The sequence below is a fragment of the Ambystoma mexicanum genome, chromosome 1p (assembly GCF_040938575.1).
Source record: "Ambystoma mexicanum isolate Mex_15411 chromosome 1p, UKY_AmexF1_1, whole genome shotgun sequence".
Lineage (NCBI taxonomy): Eukaryota > Metazoa > Chordata > Amphibia > Caudata > Ambystomatidae > Ambystoma > Ambystoma mexicanum.
The window spans coordinates 776,834,935-776,858,345 of record NC_090921.1 but is presented as its reverse complement, the minus strand read 5'-3'; the positions used below and the strand labels follow the sequence as shown (position 1 = coordinate 776,858,345).

The following is a 23,411-nucleotide window of genomic DNA, read 5'->3' as shown; positions in this document are numbered from 1 at the left end:
AGGGTTTCTGTTGATAGTAACCAGGGTGATCGACAGGGTAGGGGAGATGCAGAGCTTGCAGACAAGACTTTCAAAGGAGTAGGATTGAATGGGTATCACGTGGCTGGGATCCTGTCAGGGAAGACAAGGGCCACTGCTTCCCGGGAGGTTAGGCCTGGATTTGGAGAGGATATTGTAGCCCTCCGGAAGGAAGAAGAGTGTCAAAAATAGTGACTGAGCTGGCATTGAACCGTGTCTCGGTGAGCGAGAGGACATAGAGTTGAAAGTCTTCAAGGAGGTGACTGATGTCAGAGGAGTGTTTGACAGCAGAGCGAGAGTTGAAGGTGGCTAAGTGAAGCTGGTTGCCACCTTTTAAAGGTTTTCCGATGAGGGATACAGGGATGAGGTACCACTTCCTGGGGCGTGCAAGGAGGAAGGAGGTGTGGAAGATGGAGGAGTGGCAGGAGAAGGGAGGAAGTTAATGAGAGATGGAAGACTCCTATAAAAGAGGAGGTTGGGCTGAGAGCCCTAGGACATGATGGTGCAATTCTTGTAGACATTGATGGGGTCCAGCGATAACCATACCGGTGGGTTGCCGCCAGACACAGAATGAATTACCAGCGCTTGACTTCCCGGTGCCACCGGGATATTCCAAGTACGGCGGCCAGGAAGTCAGGCGCCGGCAATTTCATGAATCCCCATTCTCATGGAGTCCTATGGGCCTCTATGGGAATGTGGACACAGAAGCACCGGCACCGTTAATGGTTGCAATAAACTTATCTGTAGCAGTCTCTAGATAAAAAGGCTTCTACCTTTTTAATTAGCAGCCTCATGTATTCTGGTATATTTAGCATGATCATCCTGTTGGGACTTGTGGGCAGATTGAATGGTAGAGACATCTGATATGCAAAACTGTGTATGGTGGATTGGATTTGATCAAAGAAAAATTGCTCTTCAGATTGAACCATGAGGAATTGGACTTAAAGCATGCTTCCACTTCAACCTATGGATTGCAGTCTATGGTAGAGCTGCATATGGTGACTAAACAGGATCTTGGTAAATGATAAACATTTATGTTCTGCTTGCGCACTATGTATTAATGCTGACTGATTTGTGGTTATTTGCTCTTAACTTTTCAGCAGACAAGTTCGTCCGTTCCTTGCCAGCGAACTTCCTCTTCCGCCATCTACATGAACCTTGCATCTCACATCCAGGCTGGAACTGTTAGTAGGGTGTCTTCGCCACTGCCCAGCCCAAGCACGCTCAATGATGCTGCCAGCTCTCAGGCAGCTGCCAAACTTGCACTTCGCAAGCAGCTGGAAAAAACTCTGTTGGAAATCCCACCCCCCAAACCTCCTGCACCGTTGCTGCACTTCCTCCCGAGTGCTGCCAACAGCGAGTTCATCTACATGGTGGGGCTGGAAGAGGTAGTCCAAAGTGTCATTGACAGCCAAGGTAGGCAAATAACCCAGAAATGTAAAAGTCTGTTAGAGATCAAGGAAAATGATTGATGAAATGTGATTGAATAAAGAGCATCATTGCTAGCCAGAAGGGAAGCCTCTCAATGGAAAAGCATTGCCTCTATTGCCCTGACCTTTCAAAATTGTAGATTACAGGGATGTTCACATGCTGTAATCTGCTTGACAATATTGCTCACAAATCTAGCTTCTGAGAGTGAGGGGGGAAAGAATAGTTTTATTTTTTTTAGTTTTATTTTTAGTTCATATTTTTTGGCACCAAAGTTGCATCCTTGGATTTTTTTTGTTTAAATTGGAAGGATGATTTGTGATGAGGTTGTGATACTGTGTATGGAGTCTAAACCTGTTTCCGCAAAGATTGGTGGGAGATCCTCTGGTGTCCTCTGATTGCAGGCCCTTGTGGCTGACATTTTAAAGCACTCTTTTAATGGTGCTCTTAAACCTTTTGTGATGTTTTTATTTGTTACCATCCCAGGAAAAGTGTACAGCTAACTTGGAAACATGTTCAGTGCCAGGAATCTCCCTTAGAGTGTCTGCATGGCTCAGGGGCCCGACCACTACAGTGAGGGATAATGACTTGTATTTTAGCTATCCTTTTTTGTACTAGGTGACCATGGGGTACTTGATCATGGGAGTACTTTCTTTTTTTACTTGAAATCCTAGTTCAACTATGGAAAGGATGATCTCGAACTTGGCCTTTGACCTTGAAACTAACAGGGCTCCATATTCCACCATTAACAGTAAAAAGTAACAGTTTTCAGAAACAAATATGTATATCTATGTATATCAGATCACCTGCCCCCCTGAGCCCACCCATTCATGAAGTTCACATGCTTTGCAGTCTTCCGTCTAGTGTTGATATTTTTACTGGAACAAAAAAAAAATGGTTGACAGTGTTACATTACATGTATCGTCCAAGATCTGTTGTGTGAGGGGTCAGAAATGAGAGGCGAACACTAGGTTCTACTATTTTCATTATCAGAAATTAAAACAAAAAGGTTGGATGAAGACCCGTCTGTCCCTATCCTGAAGAGGGTTTCCCTACCTATGAAACTAAAACTCAAGACCTGCCTGTGTCCAGTCTTCAAACATATAAACTGTCCTTGTGTCCGAAACATACTAATCTGACCCTCACACTAGAAAGAAACAACTAAGGGTGCAAGGAAATGTTTAGTTATGTTAGGCAACAAGTGTTCAAAACTAAAGCAATTAAATACATTTTTTTTAAAAACTGTCTTTTCCTAGGAGAAATCCTTGGATCGAGAGGGTTTCTCTCTTCCTCTGGATAATTAGGTGAAATGGCAAGTGTCTCTTTCAAAAAACAGTTCTTTAAGGATGGCAAACATATTTTTTTCATACCACAATTCCTTAAGGATGGCAAGAGTTTCCTTCAAACAGTTTCTTAAGGATGGCAGTGTCTTTTTCAAACCACAATTCCTTAAGTATCTTTATAGTCTGTTCAGGAAAGTTTCTAAGCGAACAATATGTTGCAGCTTTGGATTGAGTTGACAAACAGAAAGGATCTTATTCAAACGCAAAACTGGACCTCCTGGTATACTCATCTGCCAGGAATCCCTTTATGGTCTCTTCAGATCCCTGGTGTACTCTCCTGCCAGGTATCCTTCCCACATTTTCCAGACTTTTTCAGAATGCTTTGTGTGGAGGGCCTAGTATACTCCCTTGCCAGGAATTCCCCCTGGGGTCTTGTAAATCTTGTAGTGTTCTCTGCCTGATGTGTTCCTTTCACCAAGACTTCTTTTCTGTTTTACTGTCCTTTAGTATAGCACAGTTGCATCACTTCACTATGTCTTACTTTATTTGCTTGAGGTATTACTTGTTCCAACTTTACCCACATTGACATCTCACACATGGGGACTTGTTCAAGTTCTGCCGCTGTACTTATTTCTGAAGTGTCGGTATACCCTTGGGTCCCCAATGCCTGTGGGCAGACTCACCGGTATCTTACAGCGTTCCTGACCCATGGCACGATGTGGCGTTGGGGTGGGGGGGCCAAGGAGGTGAAGCGAAGGCTTGTTGGGGGCTAAGACTCGTTAGGGGGTAAGGCACTTGAGCAAAAACCTGAGAACCAGGTGCACATACACAGAAAAAAGTGCCTTTAGCAATGTAAATCAAATGAATTCAAGCAACCTTGGATTTATGTTGAAAATATCTTTACTGTAGTTTACATGATTTTTTAGAAAATAGACAAACAATACATCAGTGATCTGATAGAAACGACCCATCTAATTATCAAGGACCACCCAAACCCTACTCCCATACTCTACTCGAAATCAAAGCACCATCCATAAGCATACCTAATCGCATTTATACAACACTCACTCAACTTCAAACATAATTGAAATAACAATATAAAACAAGGAAATCCACAAGGCAAAAATGATCTACAATTGCTTTGAATTTACACTGTTCGGTATAACTATGTAGCATAACCGTGGGACCATTGTTCCTATATTGCAGTCAACTTAGTTCTCAAAAGTATAAATATCCAATAACATTGTCGACTCGAGTTTTGGCTTAAACATGGGGTCCTTAAAGTCTTGGACCAGCCTCATCCGGACAAAGTGGTTGGAGGATGATGGGGGAGAGCTGGGATCAACTGTGATAAACAAGGAATGGCGATGTGGCGATGAAGCTTCCTCCCTGGGATGTCCTCCTTTGCACTGCAGACCTTCCTTCTGTGTTTACAGCAACTCTGCACTGCCGCGCGGGATCAAAGGCTGCTGCTTCTTGGCACAACCAGATCTCCAGTGGTTCTGCTGCTGCTCCCAGTGCTCAGATGGTCTCCCCTCAGGGCCTGCAGCATCTCTCCTGGCCTTGCGCCACACTGGTAAGCTGCCTTCACAATGGCAAGCTGCAGCCTATGAAAACCTGTAGCATGGTCCTTCTTTGTACTGCTGCCTCTGCCTTCTTCTCCGACTCTGTTTTCCTGCCCTTGAGTGCGGATGCCATCTTTAAATGCCTGTGCATTTGAGATTCACAAAAACAACTAATCCGGCATTCAACTTGGTGTTTCTTTAGATTTGCATTGGCTCCTTCTGACCCTTATTCGTCTCAGTACTTGAGCCTTTATGGGAGTTGGAAGTCCATAGAATTTATTGGATTTCTGAAATGATGCTGTTCAAAACGTTTGTGGAGAGAGGGAGGGAGAGAGGGAGAGAGAGAGAGGGAGGGAGGGAGGGAGGGAGTGAGGGAGAGAATTTTTAGAATACTGCATCTCTCCTGATGGTGTCTCCTCCCTCATGGTACCACCCCAAGTCAGGTTCAGGTAGCAGCTGCCGTCTCCTAGCCACATGGGAGGAGATCCCTGTCGGGGGATCAGTGTTGACGCCACAGGATTCATATATGATCTGGAACAAAGGACTAACCCATTGCCAGTAGTTTGCTAGTACGATCTTATAGATGAGTATTAGTCAAGTTAATCCCTGAATTTGTTTCTGTAGTCCCGGCTAAATCTTAGTGTCTAGATTTGTGTTGAGTTATGTCCCATGTTGGTTGGTCTCTTCCTCTGTCTGCCCCGCCTGGTGCCACTCCTACATGCATACAAAAATGTAGGGCAGAATTGGTGCTTTATCTGGATAAAGGTCTCAGTGGGTCAACATAGAGGATCCGCCCCATCTCCACAGTCCAGCCATTTGCAAACCTCCGCACACTGCATACACCCAGTAAAATCAAGTTCACCTGCAAAATTGGAGTCTTCTAACTCTTTTTACCTAAGGACGCAAAACTACTAAAAGCTCACGGAAGAGCTATATTCCATGGATGCTGCATGTTGGTGAGACCGTGAGAGGGTCAGTGGCAACACTGATTTGCTTTAACTGGGACAATCCATCCAATGACTATTAAACAATCTCATAGAGAAAGCCTACTCCCACCACAGCCTTGGCTATCTTTGCGCACTCCTAACACTAGCTAAATCCCCCCCCCCAGCTCACTTCCGAGATCAAACCTTTTGCGTTTTTCCGTATTAACTGTCTCATCCAATCCGTTAATGAGCCCTCACGTTTCATCCTTTTCCCACTTGTTCTTTTCTCCATTTGTTCATTTTATTTCCTTTCTTTTTCTCCTTCACATTTTTGTGCAATCCTTTCCCTAGGCTATACCCATTATATTTTTGTATTATCTACCTTATCGTTCCTTCTATGCTTATACCGAAAGGGCACCTTCCTCCTGCATTTCTTTCCACTGCTTAACTTTCACCCCTTGTCTCCTCAGTGTTAAGTGACTCTACCCATTTTAACATGTGTCCTAGCATTTTCTCTGTCCCTTTCCTCATGAAGTGGAACGGACTGCATTTCTGCAGGAAACCTCCTTCCCCATTCGTCTCTCTCTCTCTCTCTCCCCCATCATGGTTTATGATGGCTGCATTCCTGAGCTCATAATACTTGCATCAGCAACCGGAGACAGGGGCTTAGCTTAGGCTCTTATCTTTAGACACCCCGACCCTCCCAAGCCCACCCCCACACTAATGGCAGGAAACATCTGTACCATTGCACATTGTACAGTTTAGATTTTGCTCTTTCACTTCACTACAGCTCAATATTGAGGTAGGCATTTTCTATTTATTGTCCTCTATAATAACATTTTATTTTTAAATGCTAATTGGTTATTGAAAAAACGTGAGCTGCGTCAAACTTTCTGAAATGCTGGCCAAATTGGATCTGCAGACCACAGTCTTTGTTTGACAACGCTGCGAGAAACGACGGTGGAAAATACATTTGGGGTTGTTTTGTTGATGGGTTTCTTGGAAGGGGGCGGGGCTAAAAATAAGTAAAATGGAGCTGTTTTTATAGGCAGAAAAGGGCAGTGTGGGTGCCGCGATTTTACTGTCCGCTGTTGTATTCTGAGCTGCAAACACGTGGACATCATTTGGACTGGGTTCTGTTTCTTGGTATATTTATAAATATTTTCTGAAAGTAGTGAGTGCGAGTAATGTATTTGAAACAAAAAGGCATATATCAATTGTTATTGCAGCGTGTAAAGTGGTTATCCCGTGGCTAAAGTGTATAGTTGTGTCCATGGCCAATGTGTAGATTCTTGGGGAGCATCAGTGTATAGTTTTGGCCATGACTGGGTCCCGATTCTTGGCATGGCCCAACATTGTAAATTGAATAATGTTAGCCGTAGGGCATGCTTCCAATCTTCTGGACACCGGCTATGGCCTCAGTAAATGTGCATAATTATAATCTTTTTATTACGTGCTGAATACCGAAGAGGTTTCAAACCATGGACCCGGGATTAAAACCTTTATTGCTCTGCATCATCTTGCTTCCAAGACGTGCGCGTTAGCTATACTACCTGTGCCATAGTGATTTTGTAATAAATATGAAATGAACATTGTTAATTGAATAATGTGGTTATTGGGTTTACAAATTGCAATAGGTATAAAATTAGGTATCGTCACTTAAATGGGGGAATCACACAGTTAGCCTGCCTATTTTACGGCAATGGCTGAAAATATTGACTTTTCTTAATTTTGACCCTGTTAGACAGAAGCGTGGTGAAGGAGGAGAAGGCTAAACATGGACTGAAATTTTACGTTAAATAAGGACCCTTCATCACTAAAGCAAATAAGTGGGTTGTACTGTTAATCGCAGTTTCGTTGTGGACTTCACCCCATCCTCATTGCCAATTATGTTGTAACCTGGTGGGTAGCGATCTAGTCCAAGAACAGACAAGCTGTGAACCACTTCTGTATGAAGACCAGTATTGATTGAAGGACTCCAAATCCCCAAATTAGTGGTGGTAACTGCAGGGTTCCTGTTGGCCCTTTGAGCTGCCTGTGACTTTTCACATCACGCAGATTATGAAGTGCCCAGTCCATTACAGTCTGCAGATGCGATAGTGTTTGACAAACATCTTCAGTCCCTGTGAGGATCTTTTGAGCTGATTTCTGGTGTCACGCATCATTAAAGTGAGCAATTAGTCCAGCCTTCACCTGCTGAGGAGTACAATTTACTTCAGTAGCAGCAGTGTGCTGTGTTGAATATTTACTCTTATGTCCTGTCCCCTTTCCGCCATACTGCATGGGACGGGAGACGGAACTTTTTTCACCAGAAAAAAACCTTCTTCCCCTTTAAATTTAGAGGCATGCGGGGGGTGTGGCACTGGGAGCTTGTGCTGCCCTGACTCCACTTCAGTCCCCTTTTCCGCGTCAACGGGCCGAATTGACCAGCGCTCCTGGGTTTGGCTTCGGCCATGTAATTCCATGCGCGGATGATACTTTGTCTTTTTTTGTCTTATTATTTAGGTACTCGTCCCTCAGGCGTCACGCTTCTCTTCGGCACATGTGGACCTCCACAGGGTTCAGCAGGTGTCCATCCTGCAACAAGCTCTTCCCAATTTTAGACTCCAACGCTCTCTGCCAGTGTGGCATGGTCATCGAAATCGCTGAAGAATAGACTAGCCAGGTGGACGGAGCTCTTCAGAAGTCGCCTCCAGAGTACCTCAAGAGCTTTGTGAAACACTGAGCCAGGCCCAGGGTAGGGCCGCTATTGTCCATCGCACCCCGCAAAGGAGACTCCTTCCCAAGGACTCGCCCGCGTGGGAGGGACCGTTCAGGTCCTTGTACCAGCACGTGCACCGAGGCTGCTGCAGCTACCGGCCTTGGGGCTGAGGGATCCTTGGATCCTCCCGGTGGCAGGGTTGAGGGACCGGAAGGTTCTTGTACCAGATTGTCATCCGTGGGACTCCACCATTGTACCAGCAATATGGCCAAGGGACTACGCCCTAGTACCGGCAATACTTCCAAGGGTGGCGCCTAAACGCAGCTCTACCGACCCCCGGGTTGCACCTACCGAGTCGAGGCCTGAGGAGCAGGGTAGGCCTCGTGATCCACCCGCAAGAGTCTTGTAGGAGGCTGGGCCGAGCAACAAGTCACAGGCACATGGCAGGCAGCTCGACAAGATGGCTGCCGTGCCAGACAGGCACCCGTCCGACGCCATTCCAGGAGTTCGGCAAAGAACGAGTGTCAAGGTGGGGCTGGCCTCAACCATGTACGTGGCCTACACCCTCTCCTTATGCGCAGGGCAGTTTCCCACTGCTTGCATATGGGCAGGGTATGCAGCGGCTCCAGCAGCTCCCAGCTACCCCGTCCGTACCCCCTACCACCTCTCCGGCCAGTGAAGAGGGATTCTTTGAGAGGTTCCTCGGGCTCAAGTCACCTCGGATGGGGGTTATCCTCAAGGACGCCATCAGAGAGGTCCTCCCTACGATGCTACAAGCACCACAAGCTTCTCCGCTGGCGCCTCTGGCTCCCCAGCCGTTCCTCAGGTGGTTCCATACCAGCCTCTGCTCCCTCAACCTCCGGCTGCGGTCACTGGACCCCAGGCTCCGGCTCCAGCTACTCCTCCACAGGATCCTCCTGATCCACAAGATACGGATGAGGAGGATCCGGACATGCCATCCTCAGCAAGAGCCTTCCACAAACGTCTTGCAGGGCTGGCGGAGTACATGGGCCTACCCCAACCCGAGGTTGAACAACCGGCAGAGGTGGTTCTGGCGCAACGCCCCTCTGCCAAAACATGGATTCCACTACAAACCGATGTAGTCTCCTTGCCCAAGAAGAGCTCAAGCCCCACTCGGTCCAGCCGGTCAGTCGATGTCTAGACGCCAAGTACAGGCAGATGGAGGGGGATACACTCTTGCTATCGGCCCATCCTCAGCCACACTCCTCGGTGATCACTGCGGCATCACTATACTCCAAGCCTCAATCATCATCAACCTCCACAGCAGCAACGCTACTTAGCAAGGAGGAGAAGATCTTGGAGGCGTACGGGAAGAAGCTGTATTCCAACGCGCCCTTGCATCTTCGTCAGGCCAATGCCGATGCCATGCTGGCCGCCGCTAACCAAAGGTTATGGCGGGAAATTGCAGATGTCTTCCCGGAACTCCCTACGCAGAGCAAATCCCGTTTTAAGGTGGGTCTGGCTGAGGCTAAGCTGGTGGCGCAGGACCTCATGGAATCCACATTGCCAAGTCTTGACACCTCTGGCTGTGCCATCTGTATCGCCACGGACATCAGAAGGACAGCCTGGCTCTGGGCAACAAAATTCAACCCGGATGTCCAGGAACGCATATTAGATATACCGTTCGGGGGGTGGGGGCAGGGGTGAGCGACCTCTTCCACTCCACCAGCGACCTCTTCCACTCCACCACGGACGAAGAGCTGGATAAGAAGAAAAACAGCTCACAAGGGGCCAAATCTTTATCCACCTTGACAAGGACCACGCCCAAGTCGTACACCCAGTCACAGCAGCGCTCCGACAGGGGGCGTACGTATGGATTGTTCCGTGGCTTCCAGGAACAGAGATCTAGGCAGCTGGACCACTCGCCGTCTCAGAACCGGTGCAAGCAACAAAAACGGGATGTGGGGAGGGAGAATAAGGGCTTTTTCAGTCCCCCTCCTCTGTGACAGCCTCCGAGGGAAAGGAAGCATGACACGCCCCTTCGGGTCCACGTGTTTACAGGGGGGGGGGGCAGGCTTGCTCTCCATGCACATTTCTGGCATCAGAATTTCGCGGACCCCTGGATCCTCTCCGTAGTATCCACGGGGTACCACCTATTCATCCCAGTCCCTCCTCCCTCCTCCCCATCACTCCCTCAAGTTGGGACAGCAACTCTTCTGGCAGAGATCCGGTCGCTCGTAGAGAGCCAGGCAGTGGAGGAAGTCCCAGCCTCCCAGCGAGGCTTGGGCTCTTACTCCAGGATTTTCGCCATTCAGAAGAAGAACCAGGCAGGCCTGAGAGTTTTGCTCGACCTTTCCACCCTCAAACTCTTTACCCCTACAAAAATTCAAGATGGTTGCGCCAGCTTTTATAGCGGAGACATTGTGCAAGGGAGACTGGATGTGCTTCCTGGATCTGAAGGACACGTACCTACGCGTCCCGATTTGGCAGCCCCATCATTCTTTCCTACGGTTCAGGATCATGGGCTACCATTTTCAATACAAGGTCCTTCCTTATGGCCTCAACTCGACCCCCAGGGTCTTTACCAGGCTAATGAATACAGTGGCTGCCCTCTTAAGAGCACAGGGCCTCCACATCTACCCATACCTTGACGACGGGCTTGTCAGGGCTACATCCCCAGAAGTTGTTCACCACTCTTCTCATACCCTTATGAACACACTGCACGATCTGGGCTTCTCGCTCAATCTCAAGTTGCAGCCCACACAAACTGACATTCTTGGGCCTCACCTGGGACACGTGCTCCGAGAAGGTATTTCCGTCGGAGGACAAGATCTCGGCCATTTAGAGAGCCACCGCCCACTTCCTCAGCAGTTAGGCGACCTCGGCTTGGTGGTACCAGCATCTCCTGGGTCTCTTGGTGGCAGTCCTATTAGCCGTGCAACACACGAGATTGATGAGATCTCGGCTGCACTTCGCGGCCTCATGGAACCAGGAGCGGGCCTCCCAATCCGAGATGATCAACATTCCTCCATCTCTCCTCCCGGACCTAACATGGTGATGCAGGGACTGCAACCTACGGACGGGCAAGCCCTTTAGGCCGCCCACCCCGCAGGCCACCATCACTACAGACGACTCGCTTGAGGGATGGGGAGCCACCCTGGACAATCTATCGGTCCATGGCACCTGGACTCGACAGGAGCAGGAATACCACATCAATTGGTTAGAGCTGAACGCCATCTGGCTAGCGCTCAGAGCATTCCTACCACTGCTCAGGGGCAAGGTTGTCCTCATCCAGACAGATAACTCGACCAGCATGTACTACGTCAACAAGCAGGGAGGCACCAGATCCCCTCCTCTGTGCAGACTGGCAATCAGCATGTGGGAGTGGGCCCTGGAAATCTACCTCACTGCAGTCCACCTCCTGGGGGTATCCAACCTGGAGGTGGACAGGCTCAGCAGGTTGGAAGCGGACAATTAAGAGTGGCAGCTAAACAACCTCGTTATTCAGGAGATCTTCAGCATGTGGGGTACTCCCCAGGTGGATCTCTTTGCCACCTGGCACAACAAGAAGTGCCCTCAGTTCGGCTCCTGGCAGGGACAGGGTCCCGGCTAACTGGGCGACGCATTTCGGCTTCAGTGGAACGGCATGAAGGCTTACCCCTTCCCACCCACTGCGCTGATTCAGAGTGATTTGCAAGATCAAGGAGTCTCGCCAAATCATCATTCTAATCGCTCCATGGTGGCCGGCCAGGCCATGGTTTTTGGAGCTGCTCAGCCTCTCGGAGATACCCCCGATTCATCTCCCAACAGGCCCTGCACATATTCTGGTGCGGCAGGAGGGCAGGGTCACCCACCCCGCGCCTTGGAAACTAGCCCTCACAGCGTGGTGCCTGAGCAGGTAAAGCTGCGGCATGTCACCCTCTCCCAGGCTTATCTGGAAATCGTACAGGGTGCAAGAAGCAAGGCTACCAGGGCCCAGTATGAAGGTAAATGGACCAGGTTCTGCCACTGTGCAGACTCCAAGGAAATCGTCCCCAGTGGCATGTACTTTGGATGACGTGCTCTCCTTCTTGGCGCACCTCGCACACTCCGGTGTGCAGGTCGACACCTGCCGTACATACCTCGCAGCCATTTCCTCATCCAATCCCATGGTCTAGAAACATTTGAAAGTGCTTGCAAGGCTCTACCCGCCCATCACGAGGCTGCACCCCGTGTGGGACCTTAATAATATAGTCTTGAGCGCATTCGCGCACAAACCGTTTGAGCCAATGGCGTCCGCTGACATCAGGGTGGTCCCCACCAAGACGGCCTTACTAGTTGGCCTCACCTCGACTCGTAGAGTCAGCAAAATCCAGGCGCTGGTTGCCTCGGAACCATATACTACCTTTCACAGGGTAGCCGTGCGGACACACCCAGCATTTCTGCCCAAGGTGCCATCTGCTTTCCACTTGAACAAGGAAATAGTCCTTCCTACGTCCTTTCCCGACCCTAAGGACGAAGCACAGAGTGCTGCACTGCCTAGATGTCAGGCATGCCCTGAAATTCTACTTGGACAGGACCAAGGGCTTCCGCAAGTCGGACACCCTGTTTGTCACTTTCGGACGCTCAAGACCAGGCTATTGGGCCTCCAAGGCCTCCATATCCCAATGAATGGTATCGGCCATCAAATAAGAGTATGAGAGCAGCAAGTCCTATGCATGGCGCCCACTTGGGCTACTCTCTCGGCTTTCTGCAAGCATTACTGTTTGGATGCCGGCTCTAGATCTGATGCTGCTTTCGGACAGGGGGTTCTCAGGAACCAATTTGCTTAAGGAGGGTCTCCTCTCCACCCTGGGGCGACATTCAATTGTAATCGCCCATGCAGTATGGAGGAAAGGGGACGGGTGTAAGAGTAATTATAAGTCACTCACTGTAATGAATAACATTACTCTTTAGTCCCCTTTCCTCCATGCGTCCCATCATCCTCGCCCCCTAATACTGGTGTAATTAGAAAATGTTAAATCTATTGTCAATGCATCAATGGGGACTGAGGTGTGGTGCCGAAGGGCGGTGTCAGGGCAGCGCTTGCTCCCAGGGCTGCACCCCTGCGTGCCTCTAAATTTAAAGGGGAAGTTTTTTTTTTCTGGCGAAAAAGGTTCCGTCTCCCATCCCTTGGAAGTGACACCCATGCAGTATGGAGGGTGACGGGGAACTTCCACGTGCCCCAGTGCTAGCCCCCGACCCTAGAAGACAGGCCGGCGGCTCTGTTGTGGGGACTACACCCGGCGACAAAAGCACCCCATCTCCCCACACTGAACACATACCCTGCGGCGATGTGTCAAGCACATGCCTAGATTCAGCGTCTAGGGGCAGATCTGCAGATTCTCTGTCCTTTGGGCACTCCAAAAGTCAGTTGCCTCATGACAGGCACAATAAGACTAAAGACGCGGCGAAAAGCCCCTCCCGACCGACGAACGTTGGAGGTCATGGCGAAGGCCCTTCCCAGTGCCAAAACTTGACATGTGTCGTCGAAACCAACTCGTAGTTAAAAGAAATCCTCCTCTAAGAGCTATGATCATAGAGATAAGCAAAAGGACAAGGATAAATCCCATAAAGACAAGTCCCTTAAGGACAAACCTCCTAACTTTTTTTAAGAGCACCTTCAAGCCTTTGTGAGCTTACAAAATGCACCCCCCACTGATCAGCCTTCTACTTCTCAGCCCTGTCAATCATCCCAGCCATCAGGAATTGGATCTCTCATCTCTTCTGATCCTTGTGCTATGTCTATTGCCAAAACATCTCGCACCCCTGCATATCTTTATAATATACATGCAGACACAGAAGAATATCAAGAGGATGATCAATACTATGACGTAGAGGATGAGGGGATCATAATTATGATGAGGCAGAGGTCTATGCTATGGACTCTCCAGTTCCACAGGATTCCGTGTTACCTGATTCCCCAGTGGATAATCAACCCCTGTTTAATGACATTTTGGTAAAAGCAGCTGAGCACTTTGTCCTTCTGAGTATGAGTCTCAATGGCAAAGATTTTGTCGAACATCCTGGGGGACAAGAAAGCTGCCACCCAGTTTATACCCATCTTGAAGTCCATTCAAAGAGGGATCCAATCTTCTCTTGAAACAACCAATCCAGCAAGGGCAGTTACCCTAGAATAGAGAATCTATTTGGCCCGGCCTCGTCTGATCCGTTGTATATGAGGACAGCTTAGGCCAGATTCACTGGTGGTCATGACTACCCGGAAGAGAGCTGGTACACCCTTGGCCTCCGCCAAAGCTCCACCAGACGAAGAGAGCAAGAAGCTCTATACCATGGGTAGGAAGGTGGCTACTTCCGCAGCTTACCAAGCAAGAATCGCCAACAATTCCACACTGTTGGCAAGCTACGACTGTAATAAATGGGACGAGGTTACTGCCCTAGCTGACACTGCTCCTGAACCTCTGAAATCTAAACTTGCCCTTGTCGCAGCAGAAGGCAGGGCCACTGCCAGCAGTCTGCATAAAAACAACCTTGACACTGCGAATAATGCCGGACGCTTTATCGCAGAGGGCACTATCCTCAAGCGCCATGCCTGGCTTCGACTGTCCGGTTTTAAACTAGAGACTGAGGCAACCTTGCTCAATATGCTAATAGAACCTAATGTTTTATTTGGCAAAGCAGTGGAGGATGCTCTGAAGTCAGCCAAGGATGATTATGAAGCACTCCAGGCCCTTGGCCAACTTACTAATAAACAGACCGGACAAAGGTGGGGGGGGAAACAATGTTTGCCATTTTTGCGGCCAAAATCAAAGAGGCTCCGGTTACGGACAAAACCAGAATACATCTTGGAATTGCAACCAGGGTCAAGCATACTAAGGTTGTTCTAGACGCCATTGCAGAGTTCGTGACCGGGGGAGACCCTCCACTGGCAGAGGTGGAGGAACGCCTCCCAAACAATGACGCCTGTTCTGAACTCTGACCTGGAGGGGCAGGTGGCCAACCTAGTTTCTTGGAACAGGGTAACCTCTGGACAAGCCAGACCAATCAGGGTAGCTATGGCAGGCGGTCAAGACTAAGTCTCAGGAGGGGTGAGGAGACTGAAGGACCTCAATGAGCACACAGAGCAAGGACACTTGCAAATTACTCCAGACAGGTGTTGTATCAAAAATATAGACACATTTATTACAAGGCCTTTGTAATGTAGACCATAGCAAAAGAATCACAGTAACACTAGGTAAACCAACACATCACAAGCAATACAAAATATATATATATATATTTCTGATGTTTGTTAATCTGCTTAGAATCACATGCTGTGCATAGTCCGACATCCAGTGGTCACTGCGGAGTATTGCATTTTGTTTTTCGTAGTCGAAAAGGGGACGTCGACAAGGTGTGTCTGTAACACTATCCCTATAGTGACGTGTGTTGTACCCACAATCCCTCACGCGTCGAGGTCCCTCAGATTGTTTTTTTCCGCCCAGCTACTGGTCGCCTTTATGCGGAGCTCCTCGAGAGACATTGCGTAATCATTTCCTCGACCCTTGGTCGTTTATTATTATTAATAACTATCACATAGATCCCTCCCTCGACGTAGCTGCCAAGCTGTTCTCCGCCAAGCAAGATCTTCGACGGAAGGATGAGCGGAGGAGATCCTTCAGCGCTGCCGAACACGTGTCCTGGCCTTGCCAACCTAACACAGTAGGGAGAGTGGGGTTGTGTGGTCATTTCTTTGTTTTCACTCTGAGAATGCCTTTCTCTTTCCCCTCCCTCTCTTTCGAGGTTGTAATCACATTTCATGCCCTCAGCTATGGAGAGGACGCCCTTTAGGTTTTGCCCGCGTTGCAAGGGCAAGTTTACCTGGAAGGACCAGCATAAACGGTGTAACTGTTGCTTGCCCCTCGATCACAAAGAGGATGGCTGTGCGGCCTGTAAGTTACTTAAGCCCAAAACTTTAAAGGACCGCAGGGTCAAAAGGTGGGCAGCCTATGCAATGTCTAGGTCTGACTCCTCGCCCGCTGCCGCCGATTGTGATGAGGACAGTGATTACACGGCCTCCGCAACGGAGGTTGTAGGCCTCTCGAAGGAGCGTTCCCGCTCCTCGTTGTCCGTCCCCGGCCCCGACAAGCCCGGCTCACGCCCCGCTTATGGGGATGAAAACCCCGGCGACAAGGACGAAAACAGACTAACACATAAGTACATACCCACGGCACGCATTCGTCGAAGACGAAGACAGCCATAGCGTCAACGGAGGCGTTGGGTCCACCGGCGTCTTCCGCCGACCATAAGGGTCACAAGCCCTCCCCGCCACCGCTTCCGCGACCGGGCTTTCTGTAAATAAGGGCGCTAACCCCAAATCCCTCAGGTGACGCACCTTGCAAGAGTGCGTACGTTGCCAGTAAAGACTCGCCACTGCCTAGCCCGACGGCGAGCGATCCCTCGACGGAGAAGCTGATCGCCGAAAACCTCGTGCGTATAGCTTCTAAAGACGGCCAGAAACACGCCGAAAACCGCTCACAAGGCCAAAGACACGCAGAGGATGCCCGAAGGTAGGCTGGGACAGTCCCCACCGTCGACAGAAGGCCCTAGCCCGCGAGAAGGTTTCTCAGAAGGCAAAGGGTCCCTATCTTCGACGCTATGGGACAGAACTAAGCAACTACAAGGAGAGGAAATTCCCTTTTCACTCCCAGACCGCTCTGGCCTACCTTACTGGACTGTAGAGAGGTTCCAGTCATGTATGGACAAGCTAGACGGGTTCATGGCTATCCCAGAAAATAGGACACCCAAGAGGCCAAGGGAGGTACTCCAGGAGAGGCCAAGGGCTAAATACCCGAAGCTCTTTAACCCCCTACAGGAAGACATGAACTCTTACGACCTCACTGAAGAGGACTCTCACTTCCAGGAAGAAGATGAGTTTGTGATTAATGAAGACCAACAAGAGGAAGAAGGTTTTCATGATGACCCCAACATAGGTGAAGAGGGCTACGAGGAGGACCCAGGTGAAGGTGGCTCACAGCCCTGGCAGTCGCTATCGGGGTCTACAGACCCCGACATTATAGACATTTCTTCTCCTCAGACCACACCGGTCAGGAACCCATCTCCAGTAGACGATCTGCTCACCTTCAATGCGCTACTGAGGAAGGCAGCAGCACATTTTGAAGTTGAAACTGGGGAAGTCACTCCAGATACTGATTTCGTTGAAAGGATTATTAAAGAAAAACCTCCCACTAGTCAAACTATTCCTATACTCGCCTCAGTTAAGAGAAGAATCAACCCATCGCTGTCCACCCCTGCGCTGGTAAGAGGGGTCAATCCAAGAATCGAGACATTGTTCTCACCCTCAGTCAGACCCATTATATATCAGGGGACACTCAGTCCCGGACTCCTTATTGGTGACTAACACAAGGAAGAGGGCTGGGGTTCCACTGTCAACCAGCGAGCCCCCCCCCCCCCAGATAAAGAAGGGAAAAAGCTTTATGCCTTGGGCAAAAGAATTACCGCCTCGACAGCGTTTTCAACTAGGATTGCCAATAATACATTGCTGGCGAGCTACGCTGATGCTCAATGGGGAAAGCTTAAGCAGGACATCGAAGAAGCCCCTGAACCTCTAAGAACTCGCTTATTGGCTACAGTTACAGAAGGAAATCTGGTCAACCAGAGCATCATTGAGAACATTCTTGATGTGGCAGAAACTGCTGGCCGTTCTTGCAGGGAATTCTGCTGAAGCGTCACGTCTGGCTTCCCAATTCCGGTTTCAAGGCAGAGACGCAGGCGTCACTCATTAATAAGCCAAAATAAGAGTCAAATCTCTTTGGAAGGGCAGTGGACGACGCACTGGAAAATGCGAAGAAAGAATTCGACACCATAAAGACATTGGACCAAATCTCAAAGCCTACAAACAGGCAGGGATTTGGCGACAAGCGCTTTTTTCGTGGCCAACAGCAGCAGCAACAGCAGTACAATGCGGGCCACTGGCCCTCAAATCAGGGAACCAGTAACCAGTATAACCAAAGAGGACAATGCCGTGGCAAGGGCAGAGGCCGGGGCTCCACCCCCAGAGGCACCCCGTCAAATAACACCAAATGACCCGAGGTTCGGGTCCCCTCCCATGCGTCTCCGGTTGGGGGTCGGATAACATCGTTCCTATCAGCATGGGAGGGAATAACATCAGACCGGGTGGGTATTGTCAACCGTAGCCCAGGGGTACTGTATAGAGTTCAATCGGTCCCCCACCTACAGACCTCCAAGGGGACGACGCCTGTCACCAGAACAACTCGTCATCCTCCTGCAAGAAGTAGAACAGCTGCTACAGAAAGGAGCAATAGAGGTCGTGCCCCTATCTCAGGTAATGGAAGGTATTTATTCAGTATACTTCCTTGTACCCAAAAAGGACCTAGCCATGCGCCCTGTACTAGATCTGCGCCCAGTGAACAAATTTGTAAAACCACAAACATTTCGTATGGTAACATTACAGAAGGTAATTCCCCTGCTATCTCAGGGGGACTACATGACAACACTGGACATGAAAGATGCATACTTTCATATTTTGATGTTGCCAGCGCACAGAAAATACCTCAGGTTCATGATAGAGGGAAAACGCTAGCAGTTCAGAGTGCTACCTTTCGGCATAGCGTCTGCACCGAGGGTATTCACAAAGGTACTGGCAGTGGCAGTGGCCCACCTGCGGAGGTTGTCCATACCAGTAACCCTTACCTCGACGATTGGCTCCTAACAGGGGAGTCTTACGAGACATGCTTCTCAAACACCCAAAAGACAGTAGACCTTTTGTTCCAACTGGGCTTCTCCATCAACGAGAAAAAGTCCAGCTTAGATCCCGGCCAAATCAAACAATTCCTAGGGGCTCTAATTTGAACAAAGGATGGCCTCGTCTTCCCCTCCAACGAGAGGGTCCAAAATATGCTGTTTCAGATCCCTCAATATGTGGCCGGTCGAGAGGTGACGGTACGCAAAGCAATGCGCTTGCTAGGAATGATGGCGTCATGTATTTATTTGGTACCTCACGCGCGCCTGCACTTTCGCCCAATGCAAGAGTGGGTCAACAGCCAGTGGTGTCACGCCAGCGGACAATGGGACGATCTAGTGGTGGTCTCGCAGGCCTTGGTTCTCTCGCTACGGTGGTGGTCGAAGGAAAACCTGGTAATAGGGAAACCATTTGCCACCCCCGCAGTGGAAGCCACTCTAACCACAGACGCATCCCTCACAGGATGGGGAGCTCGCCTATCCCATCAGACTGCACACAGAGTTTGGTCTCCAAGTTTAGCATCCAAACACATAAACCTGTTGGAATTACTAGCAGTGTTCAAAGCACTGAAAGCCTTCCAGACGCACCTACAAGGGAAAACAGTGATGGTCCTCACAGACAGCACCACAGCCATGTACTACCTCAACAAGCAAGGGGGCACTCACTCTCCAGGACTGTCCAAGCTGTCCCAGAACATCTGGAAGTGGGCTCTCAGACACATGTTCCTATTATCACAACATGTACCAGGGGAACTCAATCTGCTAGCAGACAAACTCAGCAGAGACTTCCCTCAGAGTACGAATGGCGGTTACACGAAGACATCGTCTTCAACGTCTTCACACAATGAGGCTTCCCAGAAATAGACCTGTTCGCAACTCTGGAGAACTCACAATGCCTAGATTACGCCTCCAGATACCCACAGAACAGCTCCAAGGGGAACGGTCTCTGGATACCATGGTCAGGGAAATTTGTTTACGCTTTTCCCCTGACTCCTCTGCTGAACAAGATAGTGCACAAGATGCACCAGGAACCAGTCACCATGATACTGATGGTTTGCGCACCTGATGGAGATGTCCCTGTCCCCACTGGCGAAACTGCCCTGCCCGTACAACATGCTGTCACAGGACAAGGGCAAGACACTACACCCATGCCCACAGAACATTAACTTAGCAGCCTGGCTCCTGAGGTCATAGAATTTGGCCATTTACAGCTCCCACAGAGATGCATGGACATTCTCCGAGAAGCAAGAAAACCCAACACTCGCCACTGCTATTCTAGCAAGTGGAAGAGATTTGTCATCTGGTGTAGAGGTAAGAGCATCAACCCAGTTCACTGCTCTCCCACACAAATTGTCCTTTACCTGACCCATTTACTGAAATCAGGTCTAGTGTTCAATTCTATTAAAGTCCATCAAGCGGCACTTTCTGCATACACCACCTCTCAACTTAAGGTGTCATGGTGGAAAGTCCCAGTTATCAAAGCCTTCATGGAGGGGGTAAAGAGAATACACCCTCTGATAGCAAACCCAGCTCCCGGCTGGGACCTTAATGTGGTACTTACCAGGCTCATGGGCTCACCCTTTGAACCCATGCACAAGGCAACTCTTAAAGACCTCACTCTTAAGACTGCTTTCCTAATAGCTATCACCTCCATTAGGAGAGTAAGTGAACTACAGGCTCTTTCTGTTCTAGACCCCTTTGTAACAGTTCACAAAGATAAGGTGGTTCTACGCACACACCCAAGGTTTGCACCGAAATTCATATCGAAATTCCATGTCAACCAGTCAATAGAACTACCAATGTTCTTTCAAAACCCTTCAAATTTGGGAGAAAAAAGCCTGCATACACTCGATGTGCGCAGAGCTGTCATGTTTTATATGGAAAGAAGTAGACCACTGAGAAAGACTAATCCGTTCTTTGTCTCGGTGGCAGCAGGAAGAGAAGGAGATGCAGTCTCAATGTCCACTATATCTAGATGGATTGTTCAATGCATCACTCTGTTACACTATTGCTAAGAGAGAACTACCCTTCAAGCCAAGAGCACACTCTACTCGAGGCACTGGGGCATCCATAGCATTCATTGCAAACGTTCCCGTGGAGTCCATTTGCAAAGCTGCAACCTGGAGTTCTGTACACACCTTTACAAAACACTACTGTCTAGATGCTCACTCTAGATCTGATTCCCAGGTGGGGCAAACAGTATTAAGACATCTTTTCTCTACTGTTCCTTCTCACACCCCACCTCCAACTCCGGGTACTGCTCGCTAGTCTATGCACAGCATGTGATTCTAAGCAGATTAACAAACATCAGAAGACAATGCATTACTTACCGTAAAAGCATTTCTGATAGTTGTATCGGCTTAGATTCACATGCGCCCACCCTTCCTCCCTGCTCGGATGGAAGGAACATAGACATCCTTTTATCTCTCTCTCTCTCTCTCTCTCTCTTTTCTGTACTCACTCACGTATAGAAGGCTCCCTCAGGGCAGAAAAAATACAAACAGAGCGACCTCGACGCGTGCGGGATTGTGGGTACACTGCACGTCACTATAGGGATAGTGTTACAGACACGCCTTGTCGACGTCCCCTTTTCGACTACGAAAAACAAGATGCAATACTCTGCAGTGACCACTGGATGTCGGACTATACACAGCATGTGAATCTAAGCAGATACAACCATCAGAAATGCTTTTACGGTAAGTAATGCATTGTCATATATGACCATTGGTGTCTAAAGGGGTAAATGAATGGGAAGGAAACGGGCAGTGCAGATAGTCTTTAGGCCCAGTTAGATATCGACAGTACACCCAACTAAGAGGCAGTCCAAGCCCTAAGAAGAGAGGAGCCTTGTGCTCAATAGTACATGCAATGCAAACGCACACGGTTGTTCCAATGGGCAGAACAACAGGGTCTCTTCAGGGGTCTCTAGTAGCTTGCAAAGGTGGATGAGGTGATGCAGAACAAGTTCCCACTATTCAAGCCAGACCTCCACTTGAAGGTCGAGGCAGTTTGAGAGTTCGGGATGGAGTCGCTATTTCGCAATAGCAGTGGAAAGGAGAGGGCACACAGGGCCACTTGTGAGTAAAAATGGGCCCTTGTGCTAGGGGCCACTGGTTGGGGTATTGATTACTCACTGGTCCCTGACGCAAGTGGACCCAAGCTTCGACAGGTCAGGCCACTTCGCTTGCAGGTCCAAATGCGGCAAAAGGACGTCTCAGCACTTTTTAGTTCCTGAGATACAGCGATGATTCCCAAACGGGACAGTGGCGATTTCTCTGCTCCAGGTGGATGAATCGACCCAGTTTCACTGCAGCAGGCTTCATGGGCAAGAGGGTCACAAGTGCAGCAGACTTGCAAAGGAAGTTGCCGCGGCAGGGCAACACGGTAACCGCGCTTACTCCAGTCCTGGCGCACTCTTCTCACTTCAGACCTGGGAATGCCAAGTGTACGAAATTCGTGTGAGGGTGCTGTGGACACAGAGCTAGCAGTATACCAAGTTTCGAGTGCCTCCTCGAAACGGCGGCGGTGCCAGAGCAAAGCAACTGGGTTATCTGGTCAGTCCACTGGTTGGCCGAGGGACACTTCCGAGAAAGCTTACTTGCAGGGTTTGAGGAAGGTGCAGAGAATAGTTGGTCCCACTATTCCAATGGGTCGAAGCGTCTTCGCAGACCTTCTAGGACGACCAGATGCAGAGGGGCCCCACGGGACGACAGCGGGCTCAGGGTGCCAAATCTTCCAGCGGGTCACCAGCGGTTGCTCGACTCAGCTTCGTAGTTGCAGGATACTTGTATACTATTCTTTGTTCAGTGAGAACTCAGGAGATCGACCTGGTAGTCGTGTTTCCAGCCTCCTCTTATCCAAAGTTCCCTTCACGCCAAAACGGAGAGGACCCAATGGGAGATCTGCTCACAAACGCACGGACTACGGTGGTCCCAGTCATTCAGGTCACTCCAGACTCTCTGGCACCCAGGATGTGTATTGGAACCAGACGTTCCAGCTCACATCATGGAGGCACGCACACAAGACATGCAGAAGCCTGCGAGAGCATTGGGATTTGCGGGAAAATACATGACCAAATAAGGACTGACCCGGGTCGACTCGACCTGGGGAAGGTGAAGGGGCAAGATGGCCAAAGGACTGGGACAAAGAACCTCTTGGCATGGCCATTTTTGAGCCAGGCCACCTATTCGTGCCAAACGCGGTTTACATGGCAGAAAAGGGTTAAAAATAATGCGAAAAGATAGCTGCCACCAGTCCTGTCCATGACACATCTGCACAGTTCATAAGTCCAGCGAGAGTATCTAGGGCCTTTGGAAATGACTATAGACCCAAGGGTGCTGTATGGTAAGACACATTGCACACTTGTTACATGTTGCACACAATCTGCAACATGAGGAAAGGACTAAGGGAAACAAAAATGTTTGGGGGTTGACACATGGAGGGAAAATTACATACAATTATGAAATCTTTCCTAACAACGCCCGCTACAGGTCCCCTCCGATGTCTTCCCCAGTCAGGGGACGGATTTCAAACTTCACCCACGCATGGGAGGGCATAACCACAGACAAGTGGGTGTTAACAGTAGCAGGAGGTTATTGCGTGGAGCTCCTAGATGTCAGGCTGAGGATGAAAGACCTGTGTCTGCGGAAGCTGCTGAACCCCTGACAATCCCCCTGAAGCGTAACACCCAGAACCAAGATATCTTACAGTTCGGCACGCCACACTCCTAAGGGAAAGCGGGAAGTGGATAAAATAAAAAAAACACCAGGTTGGGTGCTCCTGCGCTAAG

At 49.4% G+C, this 23,411-nt stretch overlaps 1 protein-coding gene across 4 annotated transcripts in view; it reads left to right on the top strand.

Moving 5' to 3' along the window:
* Positions 1-23,411, top strand: part of GATAD2B (GATA zinc finger domain containing 2B) — an 851,520-nt gene that overhangs the window by 576,601 nt on the left and 251,508 nt on the right. For 3 of the 4 annotated variants that reach the window (XM_069651324.1, XM_069651301.1, XM_069651318.1), the window contains exon 7: positions 1,119-1,434. In XM_069651324.1, the coding sequence (XP_069507425.1) occupies positions 1,119-1,434 (316 nt within the window). The remainder of the gene's footprint in view (positions 1-1,118; positions 1,435-23,411) is intronic. The other variant, XM_069651310.1, reaches the window with a different exon arrangement.